The 18,015-nt window shown below is 36.7% G+C and overlaps 1 protein-coding gene across 3 annotated transcripts; it reads right to left on the reverse strand.

Moving 5' to 3' along the window:
- Positions 1–4,680: 4,680 nt before the first annotated feature.
- LOC130729079 (E3 ubiquitin-protein ligase UPL3-like) lies at positions 4,681–15,429 on the reverse strand. Of its 3 annotated transcripts, none has more exons than XR_009015854.1 (18): positions 14,313–15,429; positions 13,984–14,094; positions 13,747–13,863; positions 13,481–13,651; positions 13,101–13,262; positions 12,704–12,952; positions 12,469–12,590; positions 10,961–12,389; positions 9,492–9,587; positions 7,384–8,934; positions 7,061–7,285; positions 6,873–6,977; positions 6,140–6,220; positions 5,973–6,041; positions 5,749–5,877; positions 5,467–5,589; positions 5,032–5,251; positions 4,681–4,908 (listed from the first exon to the last, which is right to left on the reverse strand). XR_009015854.1 is itself a non-coding variant. In XM_057580706.1 (17 exons), exons 1-17 carry the CDS (start codon positions 15,096–15,098, stop codon positions 5,186–5,188), a joined length of 5,592 nt encoding a protein of 1,863 aa, XP_057436689.1. In that variant the 5' UTR covers positions 15,099–15,429; the 3' UTR covers positions 4,681–5,185. The 3 variants fall into 3 exon arrangements, 1 of the variants encoding a protein (XP_057436689.1); XR_009015853.1 differs by having other exon boundaries at positions 5,007–5,251; XM_057580706.1 differs by having other exon boundaries at positions 4,681–5,251.
- Between the last annotated feature and the right edge of the window lie 2,586 nt (positions 15,430–18,015).

Below are 18,015 nucleotides of genomic sequence, written 5' to 3' on the forward strand. Positions count from 1 at the left end.
CAAATTCTCGATTAAATTCCATGTCAACAAATAAATAAAAAAACACCTTATAAAAAACCATTAAGTTATGGATGGAAAGTTAACGGTGGACAAAAAATGATTAATTTAAAAACTATGGTACTAAAATTGCAAAAATAAATTAAGGGGAGTAAAATTAACAAATTATTAAATTAGGGATAAAAAGTGCAGTTAAGCATTTTTTTATTATTATATCTCAGTTGTTTTATTTCTTGTATTTTTTTTTACTGTATCCCGGTCGTTTTATTTTTTTCCTTTTACATTGTAATGTAAGGAGTTATATCTTGGATAATATTTTTTTTTGGTTACATATCTTGGATAATATACTAAATAGCAATTACAATTTGATTAGTAATAAATTAGTAATAAATTTTGAAGTTATTTTTTTTGAAAGCAAAAATAGAATTGATATATGAGAAAATAGTCAAAATATACACCATTCTCAAGGGGATTAAAAATCAAAACAACCTAAAGAAGCCCTAAAAAGGGACCAAACCCAGTAAAAGGAAAACCAGCCCAGAAAAAAAAAATTAAGTGATATACCAAATATGAGAATGTATTAAATTTTATAAAAAAAAATCATTCTTTATTTTTTTTTATAGTTTTATATAATAAAAATTAGATATTTCCATGTCTTTTTCACCTTTTGGCCATTACAAATGAATTACATCAAGCCATATGTAATTTTCTTAAAGAAAAGAATGCACAAAGAGAGAAGGTGATTGATTGGTTACCAGCTAAGGGGATACCTTGGTTAAGAAAAAAAAGAAAGTGAAAAATAATGTTGTTATAAGAGATTGGAACGTGTTGATACGATTGTTGTGGAGAAACCATAATACCCAGTGAAGATACATATATAAGAGATGACCTCTTTAGTTGGTAATGATAGGCATAATAAGAGACAAGTTGTAAAGAGAGTTGAGTTTTGACTTAACCACTTATCTCTGCTTGAGTTATCGGAGCTAGTGTATTGCTCACTGTCGTTGTAGGTCGAGGTCCTGTTGTGTACTGAGGATCTCGCTTGTTGGGTCAAAGTTGACAAACTCTTGGGCCATGTATTAGGCCCATGAGGTCGGCCCGGAACAATAATCAACTTATATTTTATGGTCATTAACTCTATGTTTTGGAAAGGATAAAAGTTAGAAACAAGGTGAGAGGAAAGAAAGAGAATAATTGTATTATTCATATGGTTTTAGATTTTTGATGTAAAAAGAAGAAATTAGATTTTTTTTCTCTAATTGTTTAGTTAAATAGAAAATGATGAGAGGAAATCAAATTTATTTTGAAATAAACAAGAACGAAAAAAAAAGTATTTTTAGATACTAATAGAGTTATATAAATGAAACCAGGGGTGGCAAATGGATGGATTGGATGGATATGGATATGGATTGTAGTGGATGGATCCAAATAATCCATTAGGATCCACTAAAACCCTAAAGTTGGCTAAAAACTCAAAAATCGGCCCATACTAAAAAATCGACCCTAGTCTCAAAAATTGGACCGTAAACTGAAAAAGCGGCCAAAAACCCTAAAGTCGGCTAAAAACTCAAAAATCGGCCCTAAACTCAAAAATCGACCCTAGACTCAAAAATCAGTTCGTAAACTAAAAAATCGGCTCCAAACACTGAAGTCGGCTAAAAAATAAAAAAATCGACCCTAAACTCAAAAATCGACCCTAGACTAAAAAATTGGATCGTAAACTAAAAAATCGACCCTAAACCCTAAAATCGGTCCTTAAACTATAAAATCGGCAAAAAACACAAAATTTGACACTAAACCCAAAAATCGGCCCCAAGTTAGGTTTTTCAGCCGATTTTCAGTTTTAGGGCCGATTTTAGGGTTTTCGGAAAATTTTAAGGTTCAAGTTGAGTTTAGTTTTGATTTTAGGGTTTATGGTTGATTTAAGGTTTTTCAGCCGATTTTAGGCTTTTCGGCCGATTTTAAGGTTTAGGTTGGGTTAAGTGTTGGTTTTGGGGTTTAGGTTGATTTTAGGTATTTTGGCCGATTTTAAGGTTCAAGTTGGGTTTAGTGTAGATTTTAGGGTTTTTTTTGGTCAATTTTAGGTTTTTCGACCGACTTTAGGGTTTTTGGCCGATTTTAAGGTTCAAGTTGGGTTTAGTGTCGATTTTAGGGTTTATGGTCGATTTTAGGTTTTTCGGCCGACTTTAGGGTTTTCAGCCGATTTTAAGGTTCAAGTTATGTTTAGTATCGATTTTAGGGTTTATGGTTGATTTTAGGTTTTTCGGCCGACTTTAGGGTTTTCAGCCGATTTTAGGGTTTTTGGCCGATTTTAAGGTTCAAGTTGGGTTTAGTGTCGATTTTAGGGTTTATGGTTGATTTTAGGTTTTTTCGGCCGACTTTAGGGTTTTCAACCGATTTTAAGGTTCAAGTTGGGTTTATTATCGATTTTAGTGTTTATGGTTGATTTTAGGGTTTTCGGCCGATTTTAAGGTTCTAGTTTAGTATAGTGTTAATTTTAGGGTTTATGGTTGATTTTAGGTTTTTCCGCCGATTTTAGGTTATTTAGTCGATTATAGGATTTTCGGCCGACCTTAGGGTTTTTGGCCGATTTTAAGGTTCAAGTTGGGTTTAGTACCGATTTTAGGGTTTATTGTCGATTTTAGATTTTTCGGCAGACTTTAGGGTTTTCAGCCGATTTTAAGGTTCAAGTTGAGTTTAGTATCAATTTTAGTGTTTATGGTTGATTTTAGGGTTTTCGGCCGATTTTAAGGTTCTAGTTGAGTATAGTGTTAATTTTAGGGTTTATGGTTGATTTTAGGTTTTTCCGCCGATTTTAGGTTATTTAGTCGATTTTAGGTTTTTCGGCCGACTTTAGGGTTTTCAGCCGATTTTAAGGTTCAAGTTGTGTATAGTATCGATTTTAGGGTTTATGGGTGATTTTAGGTTTTTCGGTTGATTTTAGGTTTTTCGGCCAACTTTAGGGGTTTCAGCCGATTTTAGGGTTTTTGGCCGATTTTGAGGTTCAAGTTGGGTTTAGTGTCAATTTTAGGGTTTATGGTTGATTTTAGGTTTTTCGGCAGACTTTAGGGTTTTCAACCGATTTTAAGGTTCAAGTTGGGTTTAGTATCGATTTGAGTGTTTATGGTTGATTTTAGGGTTTTCGGCCGATTTTAAAGTTTTAGTTGAGTATAGTGTTAATTTTAGGGTTTATGGTTGATTTTAGGTTATTTAGTCGATTTTAGGTTTTTCGGCCGACCTTAGGGGTTTTGACCGATTTTAAGGTTCAAGTTGGGTTTAGTATCGATTTTAGGGTATATGGTCGATTTTAGATTTTTCGGTTGACTTTAGGGTTTTCGGCCGATTTTAAGGTTCTAGTTGAGTATAGTGTTAATTTTAGGGTTTATGGTTGATTTTAGGTTTTTCCGCAGATTTTAGGTTATTTAGTCGATTTTAGGTTTTTCGGCCAATTTTAGGATTTTAGACCGATTTTAAGGTTTTGGGGTTAATTTAGGTTTTTTGGTCTATTTTTGTAATCCAATAGGATTTTATGTCAATCCATTAAAATATGTGAAATCCATTAGTGATCCATCAAATTCTAATGTATGGATTAAATGGATTTGAATTTTAAATGAGTGGATTATGGATATCCAATGGATTTAAGTTGATGGATATAAATCATTTTTTTATGTGGATGGATATGGATGGATTTTGTAATGGATGGATTGGATGAATATGGACTAATGGATTATTTTGCCACCCCTAAATGGAACCATTTGTCTCTTCACTCTCATATTAGGAAAACAAAGAAAGAGAACACAATTTACCACATGATTGAAAACATATCAACTCAAGCAGAGTACAATAAAGTTTGGCGTCGTCACCTCCCTCCCTTCCCCCCTTGGAGTTTCGGGAGTCGGTTCCTCTCCTTTGGGGTCTTCCTACCAAATTCAGAAAAGTTTCGTCTCTTCTAATTTGTGGGGGCCGCCTTTATCTTTATCCCCATGTAGGATTTTAATTATTTTTGCTTTTTTCTTTAATTTGTTTTCTACTTATCCTCTTCATACTACCATCAGCTCCTCTATTCCTCCTCCTTCTTTCCCACCTCCTTCTTTCCCTCCCTGTTAACCATCACTATTACCAGCAAGGAGAGCTCCAACATGTGGCTATATGTGGGGATTAGAGAGTAGGTCTAGTAGCTTCAAGGAGTGTTGGTTGGCAATGGTGGTTGTTTTCTGTGCGATATATAACGACAGTTATTATGTATCGTGGCTATTTTCCATGTAGGTTAAAGATATGGCCTATAACACTCTTGGCTTGCTGTTTTGGTGCAATCTTCGAAGGTGGAACTGCCAACCCTTTCACTGTGTAAGGCTTCGCATGGCAATGTTGTTGACATGCTTCTCCGAGAACCAAGACGTCAATGATGGTGGTGGAATCTATGCCAGAGCATTGGAGAAGGCATGCTGCTCTTGGGGTTTGCCGCTGTAATCTGGTGCGCTGGTAGTTATGGACTTTGGGACTGAGACTAAACCGGTTCAAACTGATTTTGGCCAGTTTTACCAACTTTAACCGGTTTTCATCAAGGCTGATTATAGAAGAGGACTGAACCGACCAAGGTTCTGGTCGGATCGGCCAATCTGGTCTGATTCTAACGACACCAGGGAATCAATAAGAGCTTCCAACAGTACTTAACATCAGGACTAAAGGAACATATAATGAGATCATAGAGCATATTATTTTAAATTATTCTTTGTCGATGTCATATTTTCTTACATAGTGCCAACAATTTGACTTATAGACAGAATAATGAAAAATAAAACAAAAATCAAAATTTCAAGATTCCTATTTTATTTACACGTTCTAACAGCTTAAGTTAAAAAGAGCTCCGTGAATTCCCTTAACCCTTGAAAATGTGGCGACCGGATTCAACTATCATTTATGGAAAAAAAGAAAAGAAAGAAAGAAATAATGAGAGAAGAGCCTACAACTTATCTAGAACATAGTTATATTCATATATCAGAACAGACCTTATGGACAAAAATGTCAGCTCACCAGAACTAAGCCACAACTTTCCATTGAGCACCGAATATGAGACCATTATTTGAGAAGCGAGGACAGTACACGCGACCAATAATTAACTGAGCCTCGAGCAAAGACCTTGATTCATCTATTACCATGCAGGGTTAGGTCGATCAGTTTAAGAAACTCATGATAAATCAAAGGACCCCTGGCCTTCGCTGATTGCATAGAGTAGCTTCTTGTACATGATTTCCTGTTTTAAATAACGGATTAAAGATTAGTACCAAAGGACAACTTAACGATTTTATGCCGCAATAACGTTATTTGCACATCACCTTTTTGGATAATAAAACAAGAGAAACTAAGAAAAACACCTTCCAACTCTTTTTATACCCCAAAGAAGGAGTAAGCAATGGGGTGAAAGCATTGTGCGCAAAAATCATTTCCCTTCATGCAATATTACAGTACCTTGGTAGAGTAAGGAGGAAGCTTTAGGTAATTAGCACATGTCATCACACTGGGTAAGTCATCATCTGCTGATTCTGAAGGTCCATTTCCATTAGATGAAGTATTAACTGCAGTAGACGAAAGCTGCACCCAGACATGAAAAATGCCATGAATTAGTGTGCATCGATAACTATGCAAAAAGGAAAAACAAAACACAAGATAAAAATATCAAGCTCAAAATCACACCAAGCTGTGCATAAGCTATAACAAAGATATCAAGTTATCCAAAAAAAATCCCAATACCTTCCTCACAATCGTTAATTTTGGATTAAGAACAGCCAGCCCACCAGGTGGCAGCCTAGGTGCACCAGTAACAAATTGACAGAAGGCACGCTGCTGCTCGGGTGTGAACTCTCCCATAATTTCTAGTAACTGAAATTGGCACCAAACAGGACAAACATCAAATATAACTAGGCTGAATTTACAGTAATACACTATAGTGATTGTAATTAGGAAAATAACCATACATTAACAATGGCAGGGCTCTTTGCCGTGTACCCATGGTCGAATTTTATATGATCAGCAAGTGTCTCTGCCTGCAGAGATATTTCAACAGAAAATTTATGATTATGGTGGCTTGTTCTGAGATTGTTAATTATTGTCAAAAGCAATAATAAAATTGGGTCAAAATCACCTCCCACTGCTCTCTGCGGCCACAAAGCAAATTGTCCAGTTCTTGAGGAGTGAAAATTTGTAAAGATGAAATGTCAAAAACCTGCATTAACAGCACAAGTGTGCAAGTGACAGATGTTTAGTTTTGAACTCAATACAAATGATCCAATTTCTAACTTCTCCCAACAATAATATTCTCTTCATTTACACAAGAGAGTCTAGCAGAACCATCCTCATCCACTCACTTTCCAAATTATATCTTCAAAATGTCAAAATTTGATACCGAATAACAGAATATTGCAAACTCTTTTTCAAACAGGGAGGTAGGGTTGGAGGTTCGGAGCCATCATAAGTAATACATTTTATAATATCCCAATTGAAATATTTAAGAATGAGATCAAGGCATAGATGTTTACTACGCCATTTAAGATATCACTAAATACCTATTGACTTTTATTGAAACAGACCACCCCCTAAGAATCAAATACATGTAAACAAACTAGTCCATGTACCAGGTAAACTCAAAAGCTCTAATTCAAAACTCAGCAACTAAAGCAGAAGGATAACAGCTCTGTAATCAAATTATACCCCACAAGTATACTTTCACTGAAATTGTATAGGAGAGAAATGTTGCTGCTAGATACTCTCAGCTGGAAAAAAGTGGGGGTGTGTGAGAGTTGGGGGAGGCAATTTTTAAGAAAAGAAAAACTTCATCATCAAACATAGTGCAAGCTAAAATAAGACCATCACACAACCTGGTTAAACCCTGCCCTAAATGCTTCTATTTGACGCACGATGCCAGTTTTGACAGTTGCATCAACCACCAAAGATATGTACTCCTCCAAACTGTTGATATCAACCTGAGAATTTGACAGAAAGTTAAAACAGATTTCCACAACATGAAAACCAAAGCTATAGACTTGCTAAAGGTTTAATTGCATACAAATTCATCTCCTGGTTTCAGGATATATTCAGGATAACCAGGAAGTGTAAAATCCAAATAGAGATCTTCAATTGGGGTGCCACGAAAAAGTAAGTTGGCCTTTGTATCAGTAAAGCTACCACCAATAGATTCTATATAATGATTCCGGTAAACAAGAGCATTCAACTCAAGCAAAGTCTTCCCAAGCTCAGCATCAACGTAAAGAATGTCATGCAAATCAAGATCCTGCAACAAAACAAAAGGTTAGATATATAGACTAGAATAAATTGGCCTTCAGATTAAACATGCATGTGAATATGGTTAACTCAACAACATTATCATACTTGACCGAGAACAAGCTTGTAAAATGCAACTGACAATGGAAGATCCAATAGCCGTCCATCTTGAAGAGCTTTAGCCATAACACGGCCTAGCAGGCGAAAATACTCAACCACTTTTGAAAACTTGCTACTGTCTGATGTATCAGCATTTGCAGGCCAAGGCCGAGGAAACAACCCCAGAGGAGCTTGAACAAGTTCTCCATCTCCAGCCAAATTACGCCCTTCATTGATTTTCATTTTCTTCTCATCTCCATCAACTTCCATGTGATGTTTATCTGAAGAATAAGATCTCCACATTTGCAGTCCAAGCTTTTGCAAGTCATGACTTAGAATTGTATAAAACTCAAGGGTAGGACCAAGGCCAGTGCCAACTTCACCAAAATATTCTACCTCAAGTACAGCTTTCTGGCTAGAGTACATCTCCATAACTTTTGCAGCAGAATCCAAAACACGATTTCGTGAGACACGAACCTTTTGACGCTGTAATCTCCCAACTCTCATCTCTCTTTCAGTTGTTGATCCCAGACCATCAGCACCTTGCTGCTGCTGAAGTCGATAGAGGGCACGAGATAACCCAAAGGCAGTTGAGTAAAAATACTGCCGTCGAGTCTCAAAAGGAAACAAGAAAGGGCATGCTTTAGTCAACTGGTAACACCATAAGGGAAGACTCCCACTGCATAGGGCAAGGGCATCTTGTATTTGCCTTGCCAATTTTGGAGTAAGCTTGCTACTTGTGAATTCCTCTACAAGCACCCTAGCACCAGTTGTAACACCTAGCTCATCTAAATCCAAGATTTTTCCCTGAGCAAAGCTATCAGAAACCATTTGGGCCCTTAAACGAGGTGCAAGTTGGTTCAAACCCTCCAGCACACGCAGTAGTGCCAAAATATTGTAGGTAGGATTTGATTTGTCTAGATCACAGGGCAATTCTCCCTGCAATATACTGTCTAGTACTGATGTCTGATGCAACTTAGCTTCAGAACTGGATTTGGCAGACTTTGAAATGTTTGAATTTGATCCTCCAGTAAGGGCCCTGTCTGTCTGGTTTTCTGCTCTCTGATAAGTGATGGTGTAAATATCACCCCACAGACCACTTCCATCACTGGATATATGGTCACTTCCAGCAAACCTCTCATCATCATCTTCATCTAATACAAGCTGTCTTTGAACTGCCTGATATATAGTCAAATTTCTACTAAGCTGCTTCCCACCGGCACTAAAAAACAACTTTGGAGGGTCATTGGAACTGCCAAATACCAGACGCCCGTGCCGATCTCTGCCACCCCTGAAACCTCTGCCATTAGCATATCCAAGTCCAGCCATAGCAGCAGCAGCAAATGACATTGCACCCCTTGAGTTAGATGAATAGCCACTCCTAAAATCAGCAGAGTCAGATCCCCTAGCTGTACAAGCTTTGCTGCTAGAACCTGAGGCTGCATTAGTCTGGCTACTTCTTGTTGCCGAAGCAACAGTACTCTCCTCAACTGAGTCACCCAATTTAACATCATGCACCCTGTCAGTGGAGCAAACAGGAAGAGAATCATCCCTCAGCACCTGCATAAGAGAATTAAAAAAAGCTGAGGTTGCATTATGGTGGTTATTCAAATCTAAACTGAGAAACAATAGTTGCATTTCAGTTTGATAAATTTCAACTGCAAGTATGGACACAACTGAGGTTGCATTAATGATGATCAGAAAGTATTTATTAAAATATTTTTGAGAAGCAAAAATAGATTTCTGTTTGGTAAATCTCAATTGTGAGAATGGACGCAGTGAACTAAATGACATTTTTAAATCTCGGCAACAACAACTAATGGTTGATAACCATGACTGTTAAAATCTATAATTACAATAGTAGCATTTACAAAACTAATGGTAAAATATTTAAATAATGATAAGAATAAGATAGAACTGCAGTTAGTAGATATAATGACAAATTACAAAGACATACAGAAATTTGACAAATCGAAAGTCGCACTAGATGTGAAGAAGAGGAAATAGAAAGCTCAGAAATGCAAAGAACTTTACAAAACTAACTGTGTAAATGAGACGCTGATATAAGAATAACTATGGCAGTAAGATAAATCTTAGCACAAAAAGAAGAAACGAACATCTTCATGGTCGTCATCATCATCATCAGAAATATCATCATCTTCGATCACCAAAGCCTCGTCAATCTCAACAGGAGGTATATCAAACTCTTCATCCTAGCACAAAAAAAGTGGAAAATAATGTCAAAGGATATGCCATGAACCAACTATCTAAAAAACTGAAGTGTGTTCAAAAGTTGGAAAAAAGAGAAAGCACATTCAATCAATCCATGTTCTGTTAGCTATTTTGCGTCGTAATTCGTGCAAATATACATTAGGAACGTTCTCAACAGCAAAACAAACAGCCTTAAGTGCATGTTTGGTCTCAAGTTGAACCCAACAGAACCCAAACAGAGGTCCAAGGTCTCTTTCACGTTTTGGGCATTAGGAGGCCTCGTACCGCGCAGTCTCAAATTTCAATCCACCGAATGTGGTTTTCAACTGAAAACCAAACATGCCCTAAACTGTTGGGTGAAGACACATGAATGATTTTATATTATATTTTTAACACGTCCCCTCATGCAAGAGCCCAATGGGCTTGAAGCATGGACTAAGCACAAATCACCTACCTTGTGCAGAAATGCAACTTTTTAATAGAATCACGGGGCCAACAAGGATTAAAACCTAGACTACTAGCTTAAAGAAGCTCCTATAGCAGGTTTTGAACCAACTATCTTAAAAACTTAAGTTGTTGGGTGAAGAAATACAAAGGTTATTTTATTATTTCTCTAAATGGATAGAAGAGGACCTAGCAATCCATGCCACCACTACTAATAAGATACAACAGGAGTAACATCAATTTAAAGCATTAACCAGTAAAAGCCCCCTATCAAATATATGCATCAACAAAAAAACTTAAATAAGGGCATAGGCTAAATTTTTCAGATAAAGGATGTACACAAGTTATGTGACTATAACTAACAGAAATTTATAAAACTAAATGGCAGATGGAAACAATGAGCAGGGCATAGCAACAATAATATCTAGTAATAATATTTTCTGAAAAATCCTAACTGCAGAAACTCCCCTTCAGGTGGAAATATCCAGTACCCCTCCATTATCTTTCACATTGAAAGTTATTGCAAAGAAATGGAAATATCCACAAAAAGATCTTCCATTCCATCTACTGTTCTACTCCCTTCACAAGTGGTCGAAGTAAGCAAAAACCAACCCTCCCAAAAGAACATGAATGTTTTTAAATCTAAAATGCCACCTCACCAATAGTACTTTGGGCTTAAAGTATGCCCCCCTAAACAGGTTCACCCTATCTTGTCACAGAGGTTCTAGTTCCATGTTAAGAACCAACAACCCGAAAGCTCAAACTACTAGAGGACGACTCATGAATGGTTTTTAAATCTAGACAAGAGGAAGTAAGGAGCATAAGCATAAGCACGTGCAGAATCAATTAACAATTAAATATTTCAATGTTATAAACAAATATGGACTAAAACTATTTAATTATGACTCATTCCGAAAACACAGCAGCATACCTCAGAAGTTGAGTCACCATTTGCAGGTTTCATTTGATTATCTTGGTCATGAGCTGCTATGCGGCGTGCAGCATTCCTTGTTTGGGGCCCTCTTGTTTCCTCCTGTGCAGGCTTTAATACAGCTTTGCCCTTGCCTTTAGATGAGCTCATGCTTTTATCTTGAGATATTTCTTTTCTAGGTGCATCTCCTATGTTAACAGATGATCTGGATCTAGTAGAATGACGACGAGCAGTGGAGGGTGTACAAGTGGAAGGAGATGAAGCACCTGCTCCTGCAGGAGTTGTTTCAGATTCAGAATTCTCAGCAGCTACAGTAGACTTTTGACCAGCATCACCACGCTGGACACGAGGCCAAAGAAATTCCTCGATGGCTGCTAAACTTGCTAATGGATCAATCAGTACAACATTGGATGAATAATCCTTAAGAGACTTTTCACCCTGCGCTCTGCAGAGGCGCAACTTGAAAGGCTGAGATAATGCACTTAATCCAGAGGAGAGTCGTGCACTACCATTAGATGACCGAGCTGAATGACTAAGCACAACAGGAAAACGTTCCAAGGAGGACAAAGCATTTTGTAGTTTCTGGACCAAGATAGTCATAGGAGCAACACCGCCATTGTCTGTGTCGGAAGGTAGTGCAACGGCAACAAATGACTTAAACCTCATAAGTGCTAGTTGGCGAAGCTTTGGCAGATTAGTTTCTGAGATTTGATCTTTAGAGAAGTAACCACAAGAAAAATAATTCAGCAAAGCTGCCACAACACCGCTACCAATAAATTCAAAAGTAGATACACCATCTCCTTTACCAAGTTCCCTAAGCATTTCAGATATCAACTCCATCAAATACTCTTCCGTATTAGCAGAATTATCATCCAGACCAAAACCAGAAGCTTTAACTTTTCCCTTTGCCTTAGTTCTTTGGTCATCAAGACCAGTGTTCAACCTCATGCAAAGATTTTTCAAGTGCAAAAGATCATCACTAACACCCACTTCAGCAGTCCCAGAATCAGAACGAAAGTACTTCTCTTTAAAAGCTTTAGCAGTTGAGCTAACAGATGCACGAGTACTTGAATTAATTGTTGGAGTATCCACAGAACTTGGTGGCATACCAACATTTACTGTAGCTGGACTCTTCAAATCATCCAAGGGATTTGTATCAGGATTTGAGTTACCACTGCGAAGGCGATAGCGCCTGGAGCGAGATGATGTTCCGGATACAGAACCATTATCCTTCTCTGCAGATGATGCCTGTGTAGTGATATTGGTTGACTTTCCAGCCAAAATAAGTTGGTCAACAGCATGGACCACACCTTCTCGAACAAAAATCTTAGAGAAAGTTCCAGGAAGCTTTTCCATTAGAATTTCAGCAATTTGTAAGGCAGGAACCAAAACATGAGGATCTTTCCATGCCAACACACCAGCTAAGAAACTATATCATTAAAGTGACAATGCATAAGTTGTCTACTCATGATACAAAGTGATAGCAACACAATTAAAGTACTGGATACCTTGATATATTAGTCACACTCAACAAAGACTGGATCATCTCAGCTGTGCTGAAATACATCAGTTTTCCTATGACAGAGAGACATTTGTGGCGAACAGGACCATTGACGCTGGAACCATGTATCTATTTCAGAAGCAAGCCAATACTATATAAATCAGTCACGGATGAGTATATATATATATATAAAGAGAGAGAGAGAGAGCCTTTTAACAATGAAGCAAATTTAAACATTTAACCTGCATTAAAACTGGGAGGAGATCCATCCCAAATTGCTGAAGTAGCTCAGGCTGATCATTTAATAACTTCTCACGAGCTGATATCTCGTGAACATTTCCATTTGTGTCTTCCTGCATCCCAGAACTGGTAGCAGGAGACTTTTTGACAACCGATACTTTCACAAACAAGTTGGAGCTGACTGGAAGTGAAATGGTTCCTTGAGGCAGTGGAGGCAGAAGCTCATTTGCCAGGTTCACAATCTCAAATATCTATACATTAAAAAAGAGAATTGGAATAACTTCATCTCACAAAAAAAGCTGAAAAAATCTCAACGATTTGGACAATCAATTTGATTTCACGATCTGTTAAACAAACCATAGAGAGATAAAATTACATGTAATTGACCAAACACTATACCTGCTCTGCTGGCCTACTCAATGCAGGTGAAACAGAGGCATTAGAAGATACTCCAGAACCAGATAGTATATCTTTAAGAATGCCACTAATTCCAAGGAGAAGCAGTGTTTTAGCTCCAAGAGGGGACCCACTTGCGCATGTGGAAAGAAGTCGGATTAAACCCTGCATAAGCCAATCATGTCAAAGGTACAGCGCACCACAGATAAACCATATGTTAGTGTACAGGCTGAAAGTGAATATGAACAGATGTTCTCTGAGATGGAGCAAATTATTGCTTCTGAGTTTGCCACATTGTGAAGTGCGTGAATGCACGTTTTTATCATCTCAAAGGATTTCCAAACATACCCAAAAAAAATTGTGATAGCAAAGACTACACTTACGGTATATGTTGGTGTGCTGAGAGAAGACTGTCCACCTCCAGAATTGCTGGTAGAAATGAGGGAGGCAGCTTGTGTTACCAGTCCATGATTGCACAAGTCATCTAATTTGTCTGGAGATGATGCAAAAGCTTCAGCTATTCGAGTCAAACAAACAGAGGCATGCTCAAGGACCTATAAATATGGGAATTGAAAATTGTAAAGCTGCGAGTTAATAATTGACAACATCAGCTCAAGTGATCATGATTTCACCAATAAAACTTCCTTACCTTGGCATCATGGTACTGAAGGAGGTTTGTCAAAAGAGGAACAGCTTCCATCACAAAGTCAGCTGCATCAGAAGGGAGCTTTTTGCACATATTTGCTGCCGTAGACAATGCCACCCGCTGAAGCATATAATTATGTCAGTACAGACTTGCCGGATATGGGCAGTAAGCACAAAATGAATAATGACAGCTGAATGTTAAAACCATGCACTAGATGTAGGGATTTCATTGGTGAGTTACCTGAACTCCTGTTGAGAAGAAGTCCAAATAAGAAAGCACCGCCATCAGAGCACCTGCTCGAAGACAGGCCGTCGGGTGCTCCTGAGAAATCTTTTTCAGGGCTTGAAGAGACTGTTCATGTCAACAATCACTCATATCAGACCTAAGTAACAACAACCTCAGTTCAAGACCGATAGGTCATGTATAAACTCACTTGAACAAACACATAGCCTTTGACAAATTAGGAACCTCGTAAGACATTAGTTTTAAAAATAACTCGCGACATTTATCCTACATTCCCAATACATTAATTAATCATGTGGAGTAAAAGTGATTGACTGAGAAACAACCTGCTCAGCTAAGTCCATGTACTCTATGGTAAGCAATCTGGCGCAGAAGATTGGCACCGCACCATAGTGCACAACGGCAGCACACGACAAAGGGAGCACATCGCAGAGATGAGTCAGCGCCCTGGCAGCGAGAAGCATGATATCAGGGTTGCTCTCGTGATTAAGCAGTCCTACAAGCACGGGAGCGAAGGAATCAACGGAGAAGGTACTGAGGGATTCTTCAGTGGCAATGGAAAGCATGTCACAGAGCTGCGTGAGCGCCTCAACCTGGCGACCTTCTTCCCCATCTGCTCGCAAACCAGACAACATTTTCTTGAGCCTGCCGGTCAGGTGAGATGAGGATGCAGAACCACCCGGAAGCAGATCATCCAAACCGGCACCGAGCTTACGAAGAAGGCCTTGAAGAGCACTGCTTGCAGAAGTCAAATTGTGATGCAGAATTCCAACTCCAGCCTCACTGTCGTTATCATCATCGTCGTCGTGGTCCATGTTTAACCCCAAGGCTCGGTCTCGGTCTGCATCCCTATCTCTAAGGCTGAGAGCATCATGTTCTTTCTCTTTTCCTTTATCGGAATTGTCCCGGTCAGGATTTCTGGCACGGCGAGGATCACGGCGTGAGGCAGAGGATTCGTTGGTGGGGTCCATGGGAGGAGAAGTCTTGGATGAGCGAGAACGAGAGCGAGTTTTAACAGCAGCAGTGGTGGAAGAAGAAGAAAGACGAGGTTGCTTGGTGGTTGAAGGGGCAGGTGAGGAAGCCTCCGCCCGCTTCCGGCTACGAGTTTCCATACAAGGAGTCAGCCTTTTTCTCGTCGATGATCCATGAATCTGAGTCTGTGATTTGAATTTCAGCCCCAATTGTTGTAATTGAAATGAGTGAAAACCCTAATTGGAATCCCAAATTGGTAGTAGTAACCCTTTGCCTTAGCTAATTAATTGAAGCAGGCATAATCAATGTAAGACGTTGTAGTTCACTCCACAGCAGCACAGAGCGAGCGAGCGAGCGTTGCTTGCAAGAATGGGAATGGGAATGGGAATGGGAATGGAAAGTAAACCCTAATAAGTAGTAATAATCAAAGGAACAAGAAGACACAACAGACAAGGAAGTGAATTACACCCTTCTCCTTTTATACGTAACTTTCTTTCTTTGCCATTTTTTTATGTTTCCTTCCTCTGTGATCACTCGTCTCGTCGCTAAATTGAAACGCTGACTCAACTCGCTACCTCACCCCTCCACGTCGTTTTCACATGAAACAAAATATTAATTAAATATATGTATATGTCACTCACACCGAATAAGACTTTTTGCAAGTTATAAGTAATTTATGCAGATTTTCCTCCAAGTAGATTTCTTATTTTACTTTTTGTTAGGTCTCAGAATATCTCATATATTTATATTATTTCAAGGTCATGATACAATTCAAAATCATGAATAAAAAAAATATGATTTTTTAGAAAAAAAAAACAAGAAAAAAAAGAATAAACAATTGTTGCTTATTTAAGCAACATTGCTAAAATTTAAGCAACAAAAACAGTCATTTTATTATTATTTTTTTTATTTCTGATATGGGGGTGTGGTTAGTAAAAGGGAGGGTGAAAATAGCAACCGTCGTTAGTAATTGGACGGCTAACTAACGGAAGGGCCTAAATCGCACATATTAATAGAAGAGGGAGGGAATTCGCTCATTTTAAAGATGAGGGAGGTAAATCGCACAAAGGTGAAAGATCAGGGAGCAAAAGTGCAATTAAGCCAATAATAATATCTATATATATATATGTAAAGCTCACTTGAGCTATAAGGATTAAATGCATATAAATAATGAAATGAAACAAATTAAATTTCTATTCAACTTTTAATATAATGTAACTTTTAAAACTTTTTGTTTTTTGACTTTACACATGCCAATATAACTTTTTTGAAAAATACATGTAGCCTCTATAATTGAAAAAAAAAACATAATAATTACATGCCAATTTTTTTGTTTTTTGACATTACACATGACAATTTGCATCATATGACTTTGAGAGAAATCTTAACCGCATGATATAATATGATGAATGATAATTTTATAAAGTTGTAAATGGTAACACCACTCATTGTTACTGAAAGTGCAAATTCCCTTCAACTAATCAAAAATATGTCATCTTTCTCATCATTCATTTTTCCAAATTCACTTAATATTATAGGTTACTAATATGGATCAGTCTGATTTATTATGAGTGCATTACTCATTCATCTTTTCTTCAAAATTAGTGAGACCTTCCATATTTTTCAATGTTTAATCTTCAAATATAAATACACCTCATCTATTTGTGTTTTATGCAACTCTCATTCAACCCCAATAAATCATGAAATATAGGTGCTACCTGTATTCCTTTTGTCATTTGTTTTCATGTCATGCGTCCAAACTTGCTATGGTAAGTTACTATTTGGGGTTTTAATTGGTCGTTGGGTTTTTAATTGGCCAAAACTGCTAACATAACCTTTGAATTGAATTATTTAATAATTTTTTATTTATTAAATAGATGAAATATAAAGATTGAAAACTGAAAGAAATCAACTAGAGACTATTTAGCTACCTATACTAAATAATAAAATTATAAACTAAAGTTTGAATTTTTGTTTTATATTACTCATTTATTATTTCTTTATTTCGGAGAAAAATCATCAACTACAAAAAAACTACATTAAATCATATGGCGGTACAATATATTAAATAGTAAAAAAATAGAAAATATATTAAATAAAAAAAACTCCCCTTCGTATTAATTGTATTAACTAATAATTATAAATTTCAGTTACTTATAGAAAATAGTTTATTCAATATTAATTAAAAAATGTTAGAATATTTATTATCAATCATAAATTGGAGGGGAGAAAATTAAAATAAAGCTAAGTAATATTTTGATATACAAAAATATTGAGAGTTAAAATTAATTATAATAAAATAATATTTATTAAAAACTAATTAAGAAAAAGTAGTATTTAAATAAAAAGTGGCGCTCTATAAATATTTACCATTAACTATTATATGTGTATATTCGTTGAAAAAATTCTTTAAATATAATTTTTGATATATTATATATTAATAGAAATGACTTGAGAAAGAATAACAGAGTAAAATAAATATGACCAAAGTTCAATAAAAATAAATTTAATAAATAATTCTTTAAACTAATAAAATAATTTCTTATTATAATTTTTAAAGTTAAAATTACTTTATTGTGGATATACGGTGTAAAAAAAATGTCATTATAACTTATTTAGGACATTAAAAATTTATTACTTGATTTAATATATTTCAAATTCACATAATGATTTTTTATATTTTTAAATGAATAAAATATTAAACTACTTCAGTGCTAATTATTTAATATCAATGATTATGGAGAAATGCATGCATGTTTAATAACAAAGTTTTGGTTGTTGAACATATATGAGACTATTGCTTGGTTCGTGTGTTTTGGTGGGTCAAGGGGAAGTGGAATGACTGTCCATATGATTTGGAATAGTTTGCTAGAGGCTTTGAGCGTATTGAATGACCACTGAAACAAAAGATGCCACGAACAGTGTATTGTGAGCCACCGCCAGCAATTGCTTTGAAGTTTAATGTGGATGGGGCGTCGAAAAGGAATCCAGTGGTTAGTGGTATTGACAGAGTTTTGAGGGATTAAGGAGGAGAGGTGTTAGGTTACTTTGCAAAAG

This window comes from Lotus japonicus, chromosome 1 (assembly GCF_012489685.1).
Source record: "Lotus japonicus ecotype B-129 chromosome 1, LjGifu_v1.2".
Lineage (NCBI taxonomy): Eukaryota > Viridiplantae > Streptophyta > Magnoliopsida > Fabales > Fabaceae > Lotus > Lotus japonicus.

Bases quoted from the DNA above. Each gene is read 5' to 3' on its own strand.
- LOC130729079 (XM_057580706.1), bottom strand. From the start codon at position 15,098: ATGGAAACTCGTAGCCGGAAGCGGGCGGAGGCTTCCTCACCTGCCCCT. The intron at 13,864-13,983 runs GTAACTCACCAA...TATATGCTTCAG, and splicing joins TCTTCTCAACAGGAGTTCAG to CGGGTGGCATTGTCTACGGC. The intron at 13,652-13,746 runs GTAAGGAAGTTT...CCATATTTATAG, and splicing joins TTCAGTACCATGATGCCAAG to GTCCTTGAGCATGCCTCTGT.